The following is a 19771-nucleotide window of genomic DNA, read 5'->3' as shown; positions in this document are numbered from 1 at the left end:
AAATGTATCCTAGGAGTCTTTGGGAGGCAAGGGATGAGATTGCAGAGCCTTTGGCTTTGATCTTTGGGTCCTCGCTGTCCACGGGGATGGTGTCGATGGTAGTCATGATGTGGAGATGCCGGCGTTGGACTGGGGTAAACACAGTAAGAAGTCTACCTGGATAGTCACATGAGCAGCCTGGGAATGGAGGGATACAAACGATTGGTCTAGTTGGACCAAGGAGCGGCACAGGCTTGGAGGGCCGAAGGGCCTGTTTCCTGTGCTGTACTGTTCTTTGTTCTTTGTTCTTTAACAACACCAGGTTAAAGTCTTTAACCTGGTGTTGTTAAACTTCTCACGGGGATGGTGCCAGAGGACTGGAGAATGGCGAATGTTGTTCCTCTGTTTAAGAAAGGGAATAGAAATGACCCTGGTAATTATAGACCGGTTAGTCTTACTTCGGTGATTGGTAAATTGATGGAAAAGGTCCTTAGAGATGGGATTTACGACCATTTAGAAAGATGCGGATTAATCCGGGATAGTCAGCATGGATTCGTGAAGGGCAAGTCGTGCCTCACAAATTTGATAGAATTTTTTGAGGAGGTAACTAAGTGTGTTGATGAAGGTAGGGCAGTTGGTGCCATATACATGGATTTTAGTAAGGCGTTTGATAAGGTTCCCCATGGCCGGCTTATGATGAAAGTGAGGAGGTGTGGGATAGAGGGAAAGTTGGCCGATTGGATAGGTAACTGGCTGTCTGATCGAAGACAGAGGGTGGTGGTGGATGGAAAATTTTCGGATTGGAGGCAGGTTGCTAGTGGAGTGCCACAGGGATCAGTGCTTGGTCCTCTGCTCTTTGTGATTTTTATTAATGACTTAGAGGAGGGGGCTGAAGGGTGGATCAGTAAATTTGCTGATGACACCAAGATTGGTGGAGTAGTGGATGAGGTGGAGGGCTGTTGTAGGCTGCAAAGAGACATAGATAGGATGCAAAGCTGGGCTGAAAAATGGCAAATGGAGTTTAACCCTGATAAATGTGAGGTGATTCATTTTGGTAGGACAAATTTAAATGTGGATTACAGGGTCAAAGGTAGGGTTCTGAAGACTGTGGAGGAACAGAGAGATCTTGGGGTTCATATCCACAGATCTCTAAAGGTTGCCACTCAAGTGGATAGAGCTGTGAAGAAGGCCTATAGTGTGTTAGCTTTTATTAACAGGGGGTTGGAGTTTAAGAGCCGTGGGGTTATGCTGCAACTGTACAGGACCTTGGTGAGACCACATTTGGAATATTGTGTGCAGTTCTGGTCACCTCACTATAAGAAGGATGTGGAAGCGCTGGAAAGAGTGCAGAGGAGATTTACCAGGATGCTGCCTGGTTTGGAGGGTAGGTCTTATGAGGAAAGGTTGCGGGAGCTAGGGCTGTTATCTCTGGAGTGGAGGAGGCTGAGGGGAGACTTAATAGAGGTTTATAAAATGATGAAGGGGATAGATAGAGTGAACGTACAAAGACTATTTCCTCGGGTGGATGGAGCTATTACAAGGGAGCATAACTATAGGGTTCGTGGTGGGAGATACAGGAAGGATATCAGAGGTAGGTTCTTTACACAGAGAGTGGTTGGGGTGTGGAATGGACTGCCTGCAGTGATAGTGGAGTCAGACACTTTAGGATCATTTAAGCGGTTATTGGATAGGCACATGGAGCACACCAGGATGATAGGGAGTGGGATAGCTTGATCTTGGTTTCAGATAAAGCTCGGTACAACATCGTGGGCCGAAGGGCCTGTTCTGTGCTGTATTGTTCTATGTTCTATGTTCTATGTTCTATGTAAGACGAAGATCCTCGAGCTGCCGTTCTAGTTCTCTAACATGTCCCTTAGGAACCGCAGCTCGACACACCCATCACAGATATGGACGTCCGGGAGGCCAGGAGCCTCCAGGGCCTCCCACATCCTACATTGGGAACAACAGACCGGCCTCACACTCATAATTTCTCTTCTTATTTCAAGGAACACAGAGAAACGTACTTAAGAATTAAACTTACTCCGCCTCGCCCTTTCCGCCTAAGCCCTTAGAGCCAAAGCCCTTCAGCTCTCACTCCGCTCTTAAAGGCTCTTAAAGGATCTTAAAGGATTGTCTAGGAAATGTTATTTTCCTGTATTTCGATGATCATGTTTAAACTATTTCTTGAAAGGAGAATAACTTACTCGTAAGATTGGTATCCATCATTTTTGATAATAAGAGCTTCCCTGTGTAGAGAAAGAAATGGAAAAATTGCATCAAAAAGGAATACAGGAATCATAGACACCCTACAGTGCAGAAAGAGGCCATTTGGCCCATCGAGTCTGCACCAACCACAATCCCACCCAGGCCCTAACCCCATATCCCTACATATTTACCCACTAATCCCTCTAACCTACGCATCTCAGGACACCAAGGGGCAATTTTAGCATGGCCAATCAACCTAACCCACACATCCTTGGACTGTGGGAGGAAACCGGAGCACCCGGAGGAAACCCACGCAGACACAGGGAGAACGTGCAAACTCCACACAGACAGTGACCCAAGCCGGGAATCGAACCCAGGTCCCTGGAGCTGTGAAGCAGCAGTGCTAACCGCTGTGCTACCGTGCCACCCTGAATGAAATAGTGTCCAGCATTGAATAATCTAACTCCTCTGAAAACTGACTGATGAACACACAATACAAGCGGCCTTGATGTCAATGCTTATTACACATCCTATAAACGTTTCTATAGATATATAAAGAGAAAAAGATTGACAAAAACAAATGTAGGCCCCTTACAGTCATAGTTTAATGATAAGGGGTAAACCTTTTAGAAGAGGAGAAATTTCTTCACCCAGAGGGTGGTGAATGTGTGGAATTCACTACCGCAGAATGTAGTTGAGGCTAAAATTTCTGATTTTAAGAAGAAATTAGATATAGCTCTTGGGGCTAAAGGGATCAAGGGATATGGGGCGAAGGAGGGATCAGGATATTGAATCCAATGATCAGCCATCATCAAAATGAATGGCGGAGCAGGCTCAAAGGGCTGAATGGCCTACTCCTGCTTCTAATTTCTATGTTTCTATGTTTATCCCTCATGGTCTACCTCTATTATGTCATCCTCAGCCCTCTCCGTTCCAAGGAAAACAATTCCAACCTCTCCAATCTCTCCCCATAGCTACAATTCACCTCCTCCCCTATTTCTTCTGCTTGGAAATAATACCCATGGTGCTCAATGTATTATATCCAGTTCTCTGGAGGAGTTAAATGGGTCGATTCACCCAAAGAGAGACATTCTGGTGAGTACTTCTTTTTTCCGACTTCTATTAAAACAAGATACTCACAGATGTTGGGCCAAAGGCAGTGTCAGTATAATTTATCCTCATTGTCAGATATAAAGATGTACTTCCACAAACTTTGTTAGTGAACACGAAAGGTATTTATGAATAAGAATTGTACCAGAACTAGTTCCCAAAAATGTCTCTCTCCCTAGGAGCCTTCTCTCACCATAGGGTGATTCCACATTCCGGAGTCCCGATTGGTTGCTCAAGCCAATTGGCCTGCTGTGTTTCCCTTAAAGGAACAGTCACCACAGATCCCTAGTTCTAGATTCTCCCACAAGAGGAAACATTCGCTCCGCATCCACCTGTCAAGACCCCTCAGGATCTTATATGTTTCAATTAAGTTGCCTCTTATTCTTCTAAACTCCAATCAATACAAACCTAACCAGTCCAACCTTTCCTCATTAAACAATATGCCCATTCATGGTGTAGTGTACCTCACCCTGGCACTGTATATCCCATTCTGGCACTGTATATCCCACCCTGGCACTGTATATCCCACCCTGGCACTGGACAGCCCACCCTGGCACTGTATATCCCACCCTGACACTGTACACCCCACCCTGGCACTGTACACCCCAACCTGGCACTGTATATCCCACCCTGATACTGTACACCCCACCCTGGCACTGTACACCCCACCCTGGCACTATACACCCCAACCTGGCACTGTATATCCCACCCTGATACTGTACACCCCACCCTGGCACTGTACACCCCACCCTGGCACTGTACACCCCACCCTGGCACTGTACACCCCACCCTGACACTGTACACCCCACCCTGGCACTGTACACCCCACCCTGGCACTGTACACCCCACCCTGGCACTGTATATCCCACCCTGATACTGTACACCCCACCCTGGCACTGTATATCCCACCCTGGCACTGTATATCCCACCCTGGCACTGTATATCCCACCCTGGCACTGTACACCCCACCCTGGCACTGTACATCCCACCCTGACACTGTACACCCCACCCTGACGCTGTACACCCCACCCTGACGCTGTACACCCCACCCTTACGCTGTACACCCCACCCTGACGCTGTACACCCCACCCTGACGCTGTACACCCCACCCTGACGCTGTACACCCCACCCTGACGCTGTACACCCCACCCTGGCACTGTACACCTCACCCTGGCACTGTACACCCCACCCTGGCACTGTACACCCCACCCTGGCACTGTACACCCCACCCTGGCACTGTACACCCCACCCTGACACAGTACACCCCACCCTGGCACAGTACACCCCACCCTGGCACTGTACACCCCACCCTGGCACAGTACACCCCACCCTGGCACAGTACACCCCACCCTGGCACTGTACACCCCACCCTGGCACAGTACACCCCACCCTGGCACTGTACACCCCACCCTGGCACTGTACATCCTACCCTGGCACTGTACATCCTACCCTGGCACTGTACATCCTACCCTGGCACAGTACACCCCACCCTGGTGCAGTACACCCCACCCTGGCACTGTACATCCTACCCTGGCACAGTACACCCCACCCTGGCACTGTACATCCTACCCTGGTACTGTACACCTCACCCTGGCACAGTACACCCCACCCTGGCACTGTACATCCTATCCTGGCACTGTACATCCTACCCTGGTACTGTACACCTCACCCTGGCACTGTACACCCCACCCTGGCACAGTACACCCCACCCTGGTGCAGTATCTTCCATTTGGATGTGGTAAGTGAAACATTTCTAGAATCAAGCTGAGGCAATTTGCTATGACAGATTAGAGGAATGTGGTTTTAATGACGTTCCCTTTCCAGTTGTAGGACCTCCCTACTCCATGAAAACAGCTTCCACCGAAACCCCAAGCAGGAAGGAAGGACGAACAATATTGGAATGGAGCACAAGGCTGACTTTGTGAATGTGCTTCCAACAGTTCTGATTGGAAAGTTCACTGACCTGTCACTTATATCAACCACAAAGTCATTCTGTGTCCATGATCCCACAGCTCCCTCCACTGGCTGGTATCGAACCTCCAGATCCACCAGTATCTGAAACCAAAGAGCAGTAGCATTCCTTTATTGCCTTCTACAAAGATCTGCCCAACTGACATATTTTTCACCCTAGAGACGCAGGGCAAAGGTCACACCCCACAGCAGCGTGACTCTGCTGTCCTGAGGAAATGCAGCATTGCCCTCTTTTTAATAAAGATTGCAGCATTGTTTTTACAGGGATAGAATTCTGGCCCAACAATCCCCCCTTAACCTAAATATTCAGGTTCTGTTGGAAATACTTGATCATCAGCGACCTTGACAGATATTCACACAAGAACAGAATAGCAGAGAGAAAGAGCTTCCATCAAAGGAGGACCAAGGGATTGATTAAGAAGGGAAAAGTAGAGTATGAAAGTAAGCTAGCGAGGAACATAAAAACTGACTGCAAAAGTTTCTATAGGTATGTAAAGAGGAAAAGATTGACAAAACGAATGTCGGCCCCTTACAGTCAGAAACAGGAGAATTTATAATGGGGAATAAAGAAATGGCTGAGGAATTAAATTTGTACTTTGCCTCAGTCTTCACAAAGGAAGACATGAATAATGTGCCAGAAGTGGGTGAACTTGCAGCGTGGATCAGTACCTGGGACTTCGATGTTGTGGCTATTTCAGAGACATGGATAGAGCAGGGGCAGGAATGGATGCTGCAGGTCCCGGGGTTCAAATGTTTTAGTCGAAGTAGGGAAGGAGGTAGAAGAGGGGGAGGGGTAGCATTATTGGTCAGAGATTGTATCACAGTGTCAGAGAGGAGGTTTGATGAGGACTTATCTGTTGAGGTAGTATGGGCGGAGATTAGAAATAGGAGAGGAGAGGTCACCCTGTTGGGAGTCTTTTATAGACCTCCTAAAAGTTCTAGAGAGGTTGAGGAAAGGATTGCGGAGTCAATCCTGCTTAGGAGTGAAAGTAATAGGGCAATTGTTATGGGGGATTTTAACTTGACTAATATTGACTGGAATTGTTATAGCTCTAGCTCGTTAGAGGGGTCAGTTTTTGTTCAAAGCGTGCAGGAAGGTTTTTTGACTCAGTATGTAGACAGGCCAACTAGAGGTGAGGCTATATTGGATCTGGTGCTGGGAAATGAGCCAGACCAGGTGCTAGACTTGGAAGTTGGTGTGCATTTTGGTGATAGTGACCACAATTCGGTTACGTTCACCTTAGTGATGGAAAGGGATAGGCATGAACCTCGGGCCAGTGGTTTTAGCTGGGGGAAGGGTAATTATGAGGCTATTAGGAGAGAATTAGGAAACATAGGTTGGACTAGGAGATTACAGGGACTGGGAACGTCCGACATGTGGAGTTTTTTCAAGGAGCAGCTACTGCGAGTCTGTGATAGGTATGTCCCTGTCAGGCAAGGAGGAATTGGTAGGGCTAGGGAACCGTGGTGCACCAAAAAAGTTTCTTTGTTGGTTAAAAAGAAAAAGGAGGCTTATGTTCGGATGAGACGTGAGCACTCGGGTAGTGCACTAGAAAGCTTTAGATTGGCTAAGAGGGAGTTGAAGAGCGAGCTTAGAAGGGCTAAAAGGGGACATGAGAAGACTTTGGCGGATAGGGTTAAAGAGAATCCTAAGGCGTTCTATAGGTATGTCAAGAACAGAAGGTTGGTTAGGGCAAGTTTAGGGCCAGTTATAGATGGCAGAGGGAAGTTATGTGTGGAACCGGAGGAGATTGGTGAAGCATTGAACCAATATTTCTCTTCGGTGTTCACGCAAGGGGACATGAATATAGCTGAGGAGGACACTGGGTTGCAAGGGAGTAGAATAGACAGTATTACAGTTGATAAGGAGGATGTGCAGGATATTCTGGAGGGTCTGAAAATAGATAAATCCCCTGGTCCGGATGGGATTTATCCAAGGATTCTCTGGGAGGCAAGAGAAGTGATTGCAGAGCCTCTGGCTCTGATCTTCAGGTCGTCGTTGGCCTCTGGTATAGTACCAGAAGATTGGAGGTTAGCGAATGTTGTCCCATTGTTTAAGAAGGGGAACAGAGACTTCCCCGGGAATTATAGACCGGTGAGTCTCACTTCTGTTGTCGGCAAGATGTTGGAAAAAATTATAAGGGATAGGATTTATAGTTATTTGGAGAGTAATGAATTGATAGGTGATAGTCAGCATGGTTTTGTGGCAGGTAGGTCGTGCCTTACTAACCTAATTGAGTTTTTTGAGAAAGTGACCAAGGAGGTGGATGGGGGCAAGGCAGTGGACGTGGTATATATGGATTTTAGTAAGGCGTTTGATAAGGTTCACCATGGTAGGCTTCTGCAGAAAATGCAGATGTATGGGATTGGGGGTGATCTAGGAAATTGGATCAGGAATTGGCTAGCGGATAGGAAACAGAGGGTGGTGGTTGATAGTAAATATTCATCATGGAGTGCGGTTACAAGTGGTGTACCTCAGGGATCTGTTTTGGGGCCACTGCTGTTTGTAATATTTATTAATGATCTGGATGAGGGTATAGTTGGGTGGATTAGCAAATTTGCTGATGACACCAAAGTCGGTGGTGTGGTAGACAGTGAGGAAGGGTGTCGTAGTTTGCAGGAAGACTTAGACAGGTTGCAAAGTTGGGCCGAGAGGTGGCGGATGGAGTTTAATGCGGAGAAGTGTGAGGTAATTCACTTTGGTAGGAATAACAGATGTGTTGAGTATAGGGCTAACGGGAGGACTTTGAATAGTGTGGAGGAGCAGAGGGATCTAGGTGTATGTGTGCATAGATCCCTGAAAGTTGGGAATCAAGTAGATAAGGTTGTTAAGAAGGCATATGGTGTCTTGGCGTTTATTGGCAGGGGGATTGAATTTAGGAGTCGTAGCGTTATGTTGCAACTGTACACAACTCTGGTGCGGCCGCACTTGGAGTACTGTGTGCAGTTCTGGTCCCCACATTACAGGAAGGATGTGGAGGCTTTGGAGAGGGTGCAGAGGAGGTTTACCAGGATGTTGCCTGGTATGGAGGGGAGATCCTATGAGGAGAGGCTGAGGGATTTGGGATTGTTTTCGCTGGAAAGGCGGCGGCTAAGAGGGGATCTTATTGAAACATATAAGATGATTAGAGGTTTAGATAGGGTGGATAGTGATAGCCTTTTTCCTCTGATGGAGAAATCCAGCACGAGGGGGCATGGCTTTAAATTGAGGGGGGGTAGTTATAGAACCGATGTCAGGGGTAGGTTCTTTACCCAGAGGGTGGTGAGGGATTGGAATGCCCTGCCAGCATCAGTAGTAAATGCGCCTAGTTTGGGGGTGTTTAAGAGATCCGTAGATAGGTTCATGGACGAAAAGAAATTGGTTTAGGTTGGAGGGTCACAGTTTTTTTTTTAACTGGTCGGTGCAACATCGTGGGCCGAAGGGCCTGTTCTGCGCTGTAATGTTCTATGTTCTATGTTCTATGTTCTATGTTCTGAGAGAAACAAGTTTTAGTGAGGAACTGAAGGAAATCAGTCTTAGTAGAAAAATGGTTTTGGGAAAATTGATGGGATTGAAGGTGGATAAATCTCCAGGTCCTGATAATCTTCATCCCAGAGTACTTAAGGAAGTGGCCCTGGAAACAGTAGATCCATTGGTGGTTATTTTCCAAAATTCTTTGGACTTTGGACTGGTTCCTACAGATTGGAGGGTAGCGAATGTAAACCGCTACTCAAAAAGGGAGGTAGAGGGAAAACAGGGAACTATAGACCAGTGAGCCTAACGTCGGTACTGGGGAAGTTGCTGGAGTCCATTATCAAGGATTTCATAACTCGGCATTTGGAAGGCAGTGGTATAATCAGACAAAATCAGCATGGATTTACAAAAAGGAAATCGTGCTTGATAAATCTGTTGGAATTTTTTGAGGATGTAACTGGGAGAATTGACCGAGGAGAACCAGTGGATGGGGTTTATTTAGACTTTCAGAAGGCTTTCGACAAGGGCTCACATAACAGACTACTATGTAAAGTTAAAGCACATGGGATTGCTGGTAATGTCTTGAGATGGATAGAAAGCTGGTTAGCAGATAGGAAGCAAAGAGCTGCCATAAACGGGTCTTTTTCTGATTTGCAGTCAGTGAGACCTTTCCCCTTTAGGGAGAAATGAAGTTACTGTGAAAATCCCCCAGTCGCCACACTCCGGTGCCCATTCAGGTACACCGAGGGAGAACTTAGCACGGCCAATGGACTAACCAGCACATATTTCGGACTGTGGGAGGAAACCGGAGCACCCGGAGGAAACCCACGCAGACACGGGGAGAACGTGCAAACTCCACACAGACAGTGGCCCAAGCCGGGAATCAAACCCAGGGTCCCTGGCGCTGTGAGACAGCAGTGCTAAGCACTGTGCATGTGGTACATGGAGTTTGTACAGTATATATGTGCAATATGTACATGGTACATGTAGCATGCACAGTATGTACACGGTACATGCAATATGTACACAGCATGTACAGTATGTATGCAGTATGTACGCGGTACATGCAATATGTACAGTATGTATGTGGTATGTGCAGTATGTACGCAGTACTTTCAGTATGTACGTGGTACATGCAATATGTACGCGGTATGTGCAGTATGTATGCGGTATGTATGCAGTACGTGCGGTATGTGTGTGGTGTGTATGCGCAATATGTACATACAGTGGGAGTCCCTTCAAATCTATAAGTTTCGTTTTGTGAAAATTACAAAGCATTTTCTCTTTGAAGTGTGTTCCGTGTGGAAGAATGAGGAATAAAAATATTTATCGTAAGCTTAGCTCAATCAATCCTTGTACTTTTTAAAAATACAACCATAGCAACAGTTGATAAGCTGAAACACCTACTCGCTATTGGCTGACCTTTTGAGTTCTTGAGTCAAACAGGTTTTTCATGTTTCTGGCTGCGCTTGCTTTTTTAACCTGTTAATAAGCTGTTTTCTTCTACCAAATGCAAAGTGATAGAATGTGCTGGCTGAGACCTTCACTCGAGTTTCCTGACTACTGGTGGAAATTTGTTGCAATGTTTGAGGAACTCTGCTGGTCCAGACATTACAGAATTGGGTCTGTACTCGTTGGAGTTTAGAAGGATGAGGGGGGGATCTTATTGAAACTTACAGGATACTGCGAGGCCTGGATAGAGTGGACGTGGAGAGGATGTTTCCACTAGTAGGAACAACTAGAACCAGAGGGCATAACCTCAGGCTAAAGGGATGATCCTTTAAAACAGAGATGAGGAGGAATTTCTTCAGCCAGAGAGTGGGGAATGTGTGGAACTCTTTGCCGCAGAAGGCTGTGGAGGCCGGGTCATTGAGTGTCTTTAAGACAGAGATAGATAGGTTCTTGATTAATAAGGGGATCAGGGGTTATGGGGAAAAGGCAGGAGAATGGGAATGAGAAAAATATCAACCATGATTGAATGGCTGAGCAAACTTGATGGGCCGAATGGCCTAATTCTGCTCTTATGTCTTATGGTCTTAATTGAACAAGAACCTAAGCATTGTCCCTATTTCCAGTTTGACAGCATTAGTGAATCAGAACTGTGAGTGAGCAGAACAGTTTCTGGGTCATTTGCAAGAAGTTCAAGTGGGCAGGATCTACTGTCCACAGAACCATGTTCGAGCAGTAAGAAAGAGGGACAAGAAACGAAGGAGAAAGAAAAAGTGGCAACATGAAAAATAGAACAGCAACAGCAAATTATATTGCTAAGCTTTAACATAACAAAGCATTCCTATGTGCTTCACTGGAGTATTATAAACCACAATAGGAGCCGCATTAGGAGACATTAGGACAAATGGTCAAAGGCTTCTTCAAAGAGGTTGATTTTAAAGGAGGGAAGATGGGTAAAGTGACAGAGGTTCAGGGAGGGAATTCCATAGTTTCAGGCCCAGACAGCTCACAATAATGGAGTTCCTAAAATCAGGGAAAGTGAATAAAACCTCCAAAAATGGCAACCATTCATATAAAATATTAATAACCAGCCAAAATTAATTTAAAAAGTAAATGTCCAGCTCTGTGGAGAAGTTTCCAGAGAAGCTGTACTGTTTACCAACACCAATGACCCAAAATCAAATCAGGCTGTACATGCCAAATGCTGATTCCACTCATAAGAACTAGGAGCAGGAGTAGGCCATCTGGCCCCTCGAGCCTGCTCCGCCATTCAATAAGACCATGGCTGATCTTTTCGTGGATTCAGCTCCACTTACCCGCCCGCTCACCATAACCCTTAATTCCTTTACTGTTCGAAAATCTATCTATCTTTGCCTTAAAAACATTCAATGAGGTAGCCTCAACTGCTTCACTGGGCAGGGAATTCCACAGATTCACAACCCTTTGTGTGAAGAAGTTCCTCCTCAACTCAGTCCTAAATCTGCTCCCCCTTATTTGAGGTTATGCCCCCTAGTTCTGGTTTCACCTGCCAGTGGAAACAACTTCCCTGCTTCTATCTTATCTATTCCCTTCATAATCTTATATGTTTCTATAAGATCCCCCCTCATTCTTCTGAATTCCAATGAGTATAGCCCCAGTCTACTCAGTCTCTCCTCTTAAGCCAACACTCTCAACTCCAGAATCAACCTAGTGAATCTCCTCTGCATCCCTTCCAGTGCCAGTATATCCTTTCTCAAGTAAGGAGACCAAAACTGCACACAGTTCTCCAGGTGTGGCCTCACCAGCACCTTATACAACTGCAACATAATCTCACTGTTTTTAAACTCCATACCTCTCACAATGAAGGAGAAAATTCCATTTGCCTTCTTAGAACATAGAACTTGGAACATTACAGTGCAGTACAGGCCCTTCGGCCCTCGATGTTGCACCGACCAGTGTAACCAATCTAAAGCCCATCTAACCTACACAATTCCAATATCATCCATATGTTTATCCAATAACCATTTGAATGCTCTTAATGTTGACGAGCCAACTACTGCTGCAGGCAGGGCATTCCACGCCATTACTACTCTCTGAGTAAAGAACCTATCTCTAACATCTGTCCTATATCTCTCACCCCTCAATTTAAAGCTATGTCCCCTTGTGCTAGCCAACACCATCCGAGGAAAAAGGCTCTCACTATCCACCCTATCTAATCCTCTGATCATCTTATATGCCTCTATCAGAACATAGAACATAGAACATAGAACAGTACAGCACAGAACAGGCCCTTCGGCCCACGATGTTGTGCCGACCTTCATCTGAAACCAAGATCAAGCTATCCCACTCCCTATCATCCTGGTGTGCTCCATGTGCCTATCCAATAACCGCTTAAATGTTCCTAAAGTGTCTGACTCCACTATCACTGCAGGCAGTCCATTCCACACCCCAACCACTCTCTGCGTAAAGAACCTACCTCTGATATCCTTCCTGTATCTCCCACCATGAACCCTATAGTTATGCTCCCTTGTAATAGCTCCATCCACCCGAGGAAATAGTTTTTGAACGTTCACTCTATCTATCCCCTTCATCATTTTATACACCTATTAAGTCACCTCTTAACCTTCTTCTCTCTAACGAAAACAACCTCAAGCCCCTCAGCCTTTCCTCATACGATTTTCCCACCATACCAGGCAACATCCTGGTAAATCTCCTCTGCACCCTTTCCAACACTTCCACATCTTTCCTATAATACGGCGACCAGAACTGTACGCAATACTCCAAATGCGGCCGCACCAGAGTTTTGTACAGTTGCAGCATGACCTCCTGGCTCCGAAACTCAATCCCTCTACCAATAAAAGCTAACACACCATACGCCTTCTTAACAACCCTATCAACCTGGGTGCTAACTTTCAGGGATCTATGCACATGGACACCCAGATCCCTCTGTTCCTCCACACTACCAAGTATCTTACCATTAGCCCAGTACTCTGTATTCCTGTTACTCCTTCCAAAGTGAATCACCTCACACTTTTCCGCATTAAACTCCATTTGCCACCTCTCAGCCCAGCTCTGCAGCTTATCTATGTCCCTCTGTAACCTGCCACTTCCCTCCGCACTGTCCACAACTCCACCGACTTTAGTGTCATCCGCAAATTTACTAATCTATCCTTCCACGCCCTCATCCAGGTCATTAATAAAAATGACAAACAGCAGTGGCCCCAAAACAGATCCTTGCGGTACACCACTAGTAACTGAACTCCAGGATGAATATTTCCCATCAACCACCACCCTTTGTTTTCTTACAGCTAGCCAATTCCTGATCCAAACCACTAAATCACGCTTAATCCCATATGTCCGTATTTTCTGGAAAAGCTTACCATGGGGAACCTTATCAAACGCTTTGCTGAAATCCATATACACCACATCAACTGCTTTACCCTCATCCACCTCTCTGGTCACCTTCTCAAAGAACTCAATCAGGTTTGTGAGGCACGACCTACCCTTCACAAAACCGTGCTGACTATCCCTAATCAAATTATTCCTTTCCAGGTGATTATAAATCCTATCTCTTATAATCCTTTCCAAAACTTTGCCCACAACAGAAGTAAGGCTCACCGGTCTATAATTACCAGGGTTGTCCCTACTCCCCTTCTTGAACAAGGGGACAACATTTGCTATCCTCCAGTCTTCTGGCACTGTTCCAGTAGACAATGACGACACAAAGATCAAAGCCAAAGGCTCTGCAATCGCCTCTCTAGCCTCCCAGAGAATCCTAGGATAAATCCCATCTGGCCCAGGGGACTTATCTATTTTTACCCTTTCCAGAATTGCTAACACCTCCTCCTTATGAACATTAATCCCATCCAGTCCAACAGCCTGCATCTCAGTACTCCCCTCAACAACACTGTCCCTCTCCAGTGTGAATACCGACAAAAAATATTCATTTAGTGCCTCTCCTGTCTCTTCAGACTCCACGCACAACTTCCCACTCCTGTCCTTGACTGGCCCTAATCTTACCCTAGTCATTCTTTTACTCCTGACATACCTATAGAAAGCTTTAGGGTTTTCCTTGATCCTACCCGCCAAAGACTTCTCATGTCCCCTCCTGGCTCTTCTTAACTCTTTCTTTAGGTCCTTCCTGGCTAACTTGTAACTCTCAAGCGCCCTAACTGAGCCTTCACGTCTCATCTTAACATAAGTCTCCTTCTTTCTCTTCACAAGAGATTCAGCCTCCTTAGTAAACCACAGTTCCCTCACACGTCTGCTTCCTCCCTGCCTGACAGGTACATATTTATCAAGGACGCGTAGTAGCTGTTCCTTGAACAAGTTCCACATTATAATTGTGCCCATCCCCTGCAGTTTCCTCCCCCAACCTATGCCAGCTAAATCTCGCCTAATCGCATCATAATTTCCTTTCCCCCAGCTATAACTCTTGCCCTTTGGTATATACCTATCCTTTTCCATTGCTAAAGTAAACGTAATCGAATTGTGGTCACTGTCACCAAAGTGCTCACTTACCTCCAAATCTAACACCTGGCCTGGTTCATTACCCAGTACCAAATCCAATGTGGCCTCGCCTCTTGTTGGTCTATCTACATACTGTGTCAGGAAGCCTTCCTGCACACATTGGACAAAAACTGACCCATCTAAAGTACTCGAACTATAGCTTTTCCAGTCAATATTTGTAAAGTTAAAGTCCCCCAGTACAACTACCCTGTTACTTTCGCTCCTATCCAGAATCATCTTTGCAATCTTTTCCTTTACATCTCTGGAACTTTTCGGAGGTCTATAAAAAACTCCCAACAGGGTGACCTCTCCTTTCCTGTTTCTAACCTCAGCCCAAACTACCTCAGTAGACGAGTCCTCATCGAATGTCCTTTCTGCCACCGTAATACTGTCCTTGACTATCAATGCCACACCTCCCCCTCTTTTACCACCTTCCCTGCACTTACTGAAACATCTAAACCCCGGAACCTGCAACAACCATTCCTGTCCCTGCTCTATCCATGTCTCCGAGATGGCCACAACATCGAAATCCCAGGCACCAACCCATGCTGCAAGCTCACCCACCTTATTCTTGATTACCTGCTGCACCTGCAAACCAACTCCTTGAGATTCTTGCACAAGGACACCCAGGTCCCTCTGCACAGCAGCATGCTGCAATTTTTTACCATTAAATAATAGTCCATTTTGCTGTTATTCCTACTAAAATGGATGACCTCACATTTACCAACATTGTACTCCATCTGCCAGACCCTTGCTCACTCACTTAAACTATCTACATCCCTTTGCAGACTTTCAGTGTCCTCTGCACACTCTACCACTCATCTTAGTCTCATTTGCGAACTTTGACACACTACACTTGGTCCCCAACTCCAAGTCATCTATGTAAATTGTAAAAAAATGTCCCAACACTGATCCCTGAGGCACACCACCAACCAGAAAAACACCCATTTACACTCATTTTGCTTTCTATTAGTTAACCAATCCTGTATCCATGCTAATACATTACCCGTAACACTGTGCACCTTTATCTTATGTAGCAGTCTTTGGTGCGGCACCTTGTCAAATGCCTTCTGGAAATCCAGATACACCACATCCACAGGTTCCCCATTGTCCACTGCACATGTAATGTTCTCAAAGAATTCCACCAAATTAGTCAAACATGACCTGCCCTTCATGAACTGATGCCCCAATGGGACAATTTATATCCAGATGTCTCGCTATTTCTTCCTTGATGATAGATTCAAGCATTTTCCCTACTACAGAAGTTAAGTTAACCGGCCTATAATTACCCGCCTTTTGTCTAGCTCCATTTTTAAACAGTGGCGTCACATTTGCTGTTTTCCAATCTGCGGGAACCCCAGAGTCCAGCGAATTTTGGTAAATTACCACTAGTGCATTTGCTATTTCTCCCGCCATCTCTTTTAGTACCCTGGGATGCATTCCATCAGGACCAGGAGACTTGTCTACCTTTAGCCCCATTAACTTGCCCAACACTACCTCTTTCATGATAATGATAGTTTCTAGGTTCTCACCTGCCATAGCCTTCCTGTCATCAATTTTTGGCATGTTATTTGTGTCTTCCACTGTGAAGACCGACACAAAATACCTGTTCAATGCCTCAGCCATTTTCTCATTTCCAGTTATTACATCCCCCTTCTCACCCTCTAAAGGACCAATGTTTACTTTCGCCGCTCTTTTTCGTTTTATATATATGCGGAAACTATTGCAATCTTTTTTTATATTCTGAGCTAGTTTACTCTCATAATCCATCTTACTTTTCTTTATAGCTTTTTTTGTGGCTTTCTGTTGACCTTTAAAGATTTCCCAATCCTCTCGTTTCCCACTAATCTTTGCCACTTTGCATGCATTTTCTTTCACTTTGATATCCTGCCTCACACAGCGACAAATTATGACAGAAACTTGGATTAGACTGCAAGTAGCTTTCCATCACATTGAAATCATCGCTGGACACTGGCCGGGATTATCCAGTCTCATCTTTGCTGGGACCGGTTTGAGTGAGATCGGAGAATTTGGCATTCCTGCCAGAACTCCATTCACTGTCAGAGGCTTCGGAGATTCTGGGCCGCGGGCAATGGCGGAAAGGTTCGGCCACAAAGTCAGGAACACTCAGTGATCATATCACCACAGAAATTCAATGAGTTTTGAGCTTTTCTGGTATTCAGTGTGTGTGCACAGAATGAACAAAGAACAAAGAAAATTACAGCACAGAAACAGGCCCTTCGGCCCTCCAAGCCTGCACCGACTGAACTAAAACCCCTTACTCTTCCGGGGACCATATAAAGATAAACTCCATGAGCCTGACGGGATTTGAAGATGCAACCTTCTGATCTAGAGTCAGACACACTTCTGTTGTGCCAGAAGCTCACAGCTATCTGAATTCACAGACCAAGACTGCCCCCAAATTAATCTTTGTTAGGCTTGCTGATGGGTCTGTACCTTACTGCCTTATTTCCCCAGAGAGGGGAAATTAGAGGCCGTCTCTCCCTTCCACTCACCTTGCAACTGGCCCTACCCAATACAGAACGTGTCTCATTGATTGGATGAAGCTCCAGCCACCAGCTCTCACTCCCTGGCTCACTGCCATCTTAATCTCATCTCTTGCTCATTTCCTCAATGATTGATCTTCTAAATAAAGAGACAGAATGTGCTACTTACATCCGTCAGAGAATTCTTCTTGTCAACTAGAGCTTCCTTTAGAACCAATCGGCCGGTTTTGGCCACTTGTTGAAGACTGATCTGTAGCTGTCCCAGCAACCTATCAGAAAGGAATAATCCAATAATTCACCTTGTTCTGCTCCAGTTTTTAAACACATTCTTTGATGATTTTATCACTGAATCTCCAGAGAGACATTCACAACAACTGATTGGAAATTGTTCTGGAGGATTTGGTAAGAGCAGAAACATTGATTTATTTTTCCTTAGGCCAGAATTTTACACTACCCCGCCCCCCCCACTCCTCCCCCTCCCACAACCCCCCCACACACCACACCCCATAATCACCTCCCCATAAACCACCTCCCCACACACTCCACCCATAACACCCCGCCCCATGACCACCTTCCCATAGACCCCGTCCCCCATAAACCCCTTCCCATTCCCACCCTCCTCCCCCATATACAACTCCAACGTGACTTCCCTGCTTTTGTAATCTATGCCTCGATTGATAAAGGCAAGTGTCCCATATGCCTTTATCACCACCCTACTAACATGTATTCAAGAGGCAGCTGGATATAGCACTTGGGGCAAAGGTTATGGGGAAGAGGCAGGATTAGGCTATTGAGTTGGATGATCGGCCATGATCATAATGAATGGCTGAGCAGGCTCGAAGGGCCAAATGGCCTCCCCCTGCTCCTATCTTCTATGTTTCTATGCCCTTCTGCTTTTAGAGATCTGTGGACAAACACGCCAAGGTCCCTTTGTTCCACAGAACTTCCTAGTGTCCAACCATTTACTGAATACTTCTTTGTTAAATTACTCCTTCCAAAGTGTTTCATCTCACATTTTCAGGGTTAAATTCCATCTGCCACTTACCTGTCCATTTGACCATTCCGTCTATATCTTCTTGTAACCCAAGACACTCAACCTCACTGTTAACCAACCAGCCAAACTTTGTGTCCTGGATTCTAGCAATATCCCTATGACAGATGTTCCCTGCTTTCTTGAATAAAGATGTTTCTTTTGCTATTTTCCAATCTGCTGGGACCCTTCCAGAATGTAATGAATTTTGGAAGATTCTAACCAATGAAGATACTCTCTCTCCAGCTACTGAGGCCCCAGGATGTAGGCCAAGATCCTAAGGACTTGTCAGCCTTTCGTAAAAAGAGTTTTCCCAGCATTGTTTGCCAGCTGATTGCTTCAAGTTCCTTAAGTGTCTTTGGGAAGTTTTCAAAGTCTTCTACAGTGAAAACATGATGTGAAGTTGCCGGCATTGGACTGGGGTAGGACGCTGAAAAACGCCCTTTTAAGAACAGGATATGGCATTCAACTCATCGATCGACAGTTCCGATGCGCCACAGTGAAAAACCGCACCGACCTCCTCAGAAGACAAACACGGGACACGGCAGACAGAGTACCCTTCGTCGTCCAGTACTTCCCCGGAGCAGAGAAGCTACGACATCTTCTCCGGAGCCTTCAACATGTCATCGATAAAGACGAACATGTCACCAAGGCCATCTCCACACTTCCACTACTTGCCTTCAAACAACCGCACAACCTCAAACAGACCATTGTCCGCAGCAAACTACTCAGCCTTCAGGAGAACAGTGACCATGACACCACACAACCCTGCCACAGCAACCTCTTCAAGACATGCCAGATCATCGACACGGATGCCATCATCTCACGTAAGAACACCATCCACCAGGTACATGGTACCTACTCTTGTGACTCAGCTAACATTGTCTACCTGATACGCTGCAGGAAAGGATGTCCCGAGGCATGGTATACTGGCGAGACCATGCAGACGCTATGACAATGGATGAACGGACACCACTCGACAATCACCAGGCAGGAGTGTTCCCTTCCTGTCGGGGAACACTTCAGCAGTCAAGGGCATTCAGCCTCTGATCTTCAGGTAAGGCGGCCTTCACGACACACGACAACGCAGAATCGCTGAGCAGAAACTGATAACCAAGGTCCGCACACATGAGGACGGCCTCAACCGGGATCTTGGGTTCATGTCACACTATCTGTAACCCCCACGACTTGTCTGGGCTTGCAAAATCTCACTAACTGTCCTGGCTTGAGACAATTCACGCCTCTTTAACACTGTCTGTACCTGTAAAGACTTGATTACCTGTTAAGACTCACATTCCAATTATTATCTTGTAAATTGAGTTTGTGTCTATGTATGCCCTGTTTGTGAACAGAACTCTTCACTCACCTGATGAAGGAGCAGCACTCCGAAAGCTCGTGCTACCAAATAAACCTGTTGGACTTTAACCTGGTGTTGTGAGACTTCTTACAGTGAAAACAAACACAAAATACCTGTTCAATGCCTCCACCATTTCCTTGTTTTCCATTATCAATTCCCCAGACTCATTCACTCGGGGACCAACACTTTCCCTATTTAAATCTTAATGTCTGTTTTTATAT

The 19771-nt window shown here is 45.9% G+C and overlaps 1 protein-coding gene across 2 annotated transcripts in view; it reads right to left on the bottom strand.

The window, feature by feature from the left end:
* Window positions 1–19771, bottom strand: part of fer1l4 (fer-1 like family member 4) — a 240860-nt gene that overhangs the window by 209282 nt on the left and 11807 nt on the right. For both annotated transcript variants that reach the window (XM_078237010.1, XM_078237011.1), the window contains exons 4-6: window positions 17333–17432; window positions 5258–5349; window positions 2184–2225 (exon numbers count right to left, since the gene is read on the bottom strand). In XM_078237010.1, the coding sequence (XP_078093136.1) occupies window positions 2184–2225; window positions 5258–5349; window positions 17333–17432 (234 nt within the window). The remainder of the gene's footprint in view (window positions 1–2183; window positions 2226–5257; window positions 5350–17332; window positions 17433–19771) is intronic.

The sequence above is a fragment of the Mustelus asterias genome, chromosome 20, assembly GCF_964213995.1.
Source record: "Mustelus asterias chromosome 20, sMusAst1.hap1.1, whole genome shotgun sequence".
NCBI lineage: Eukaryota > Metazoa > Chordata > Chondrichthyes > Carcharhiniformes > Triakidae > Mustelus > Mustelus asterias.
The sequence above is the reverse complement of the archived record's forward strand: the minus strand, read 5'-3'. Positions and strand labels throughout refer to the sequence as shown.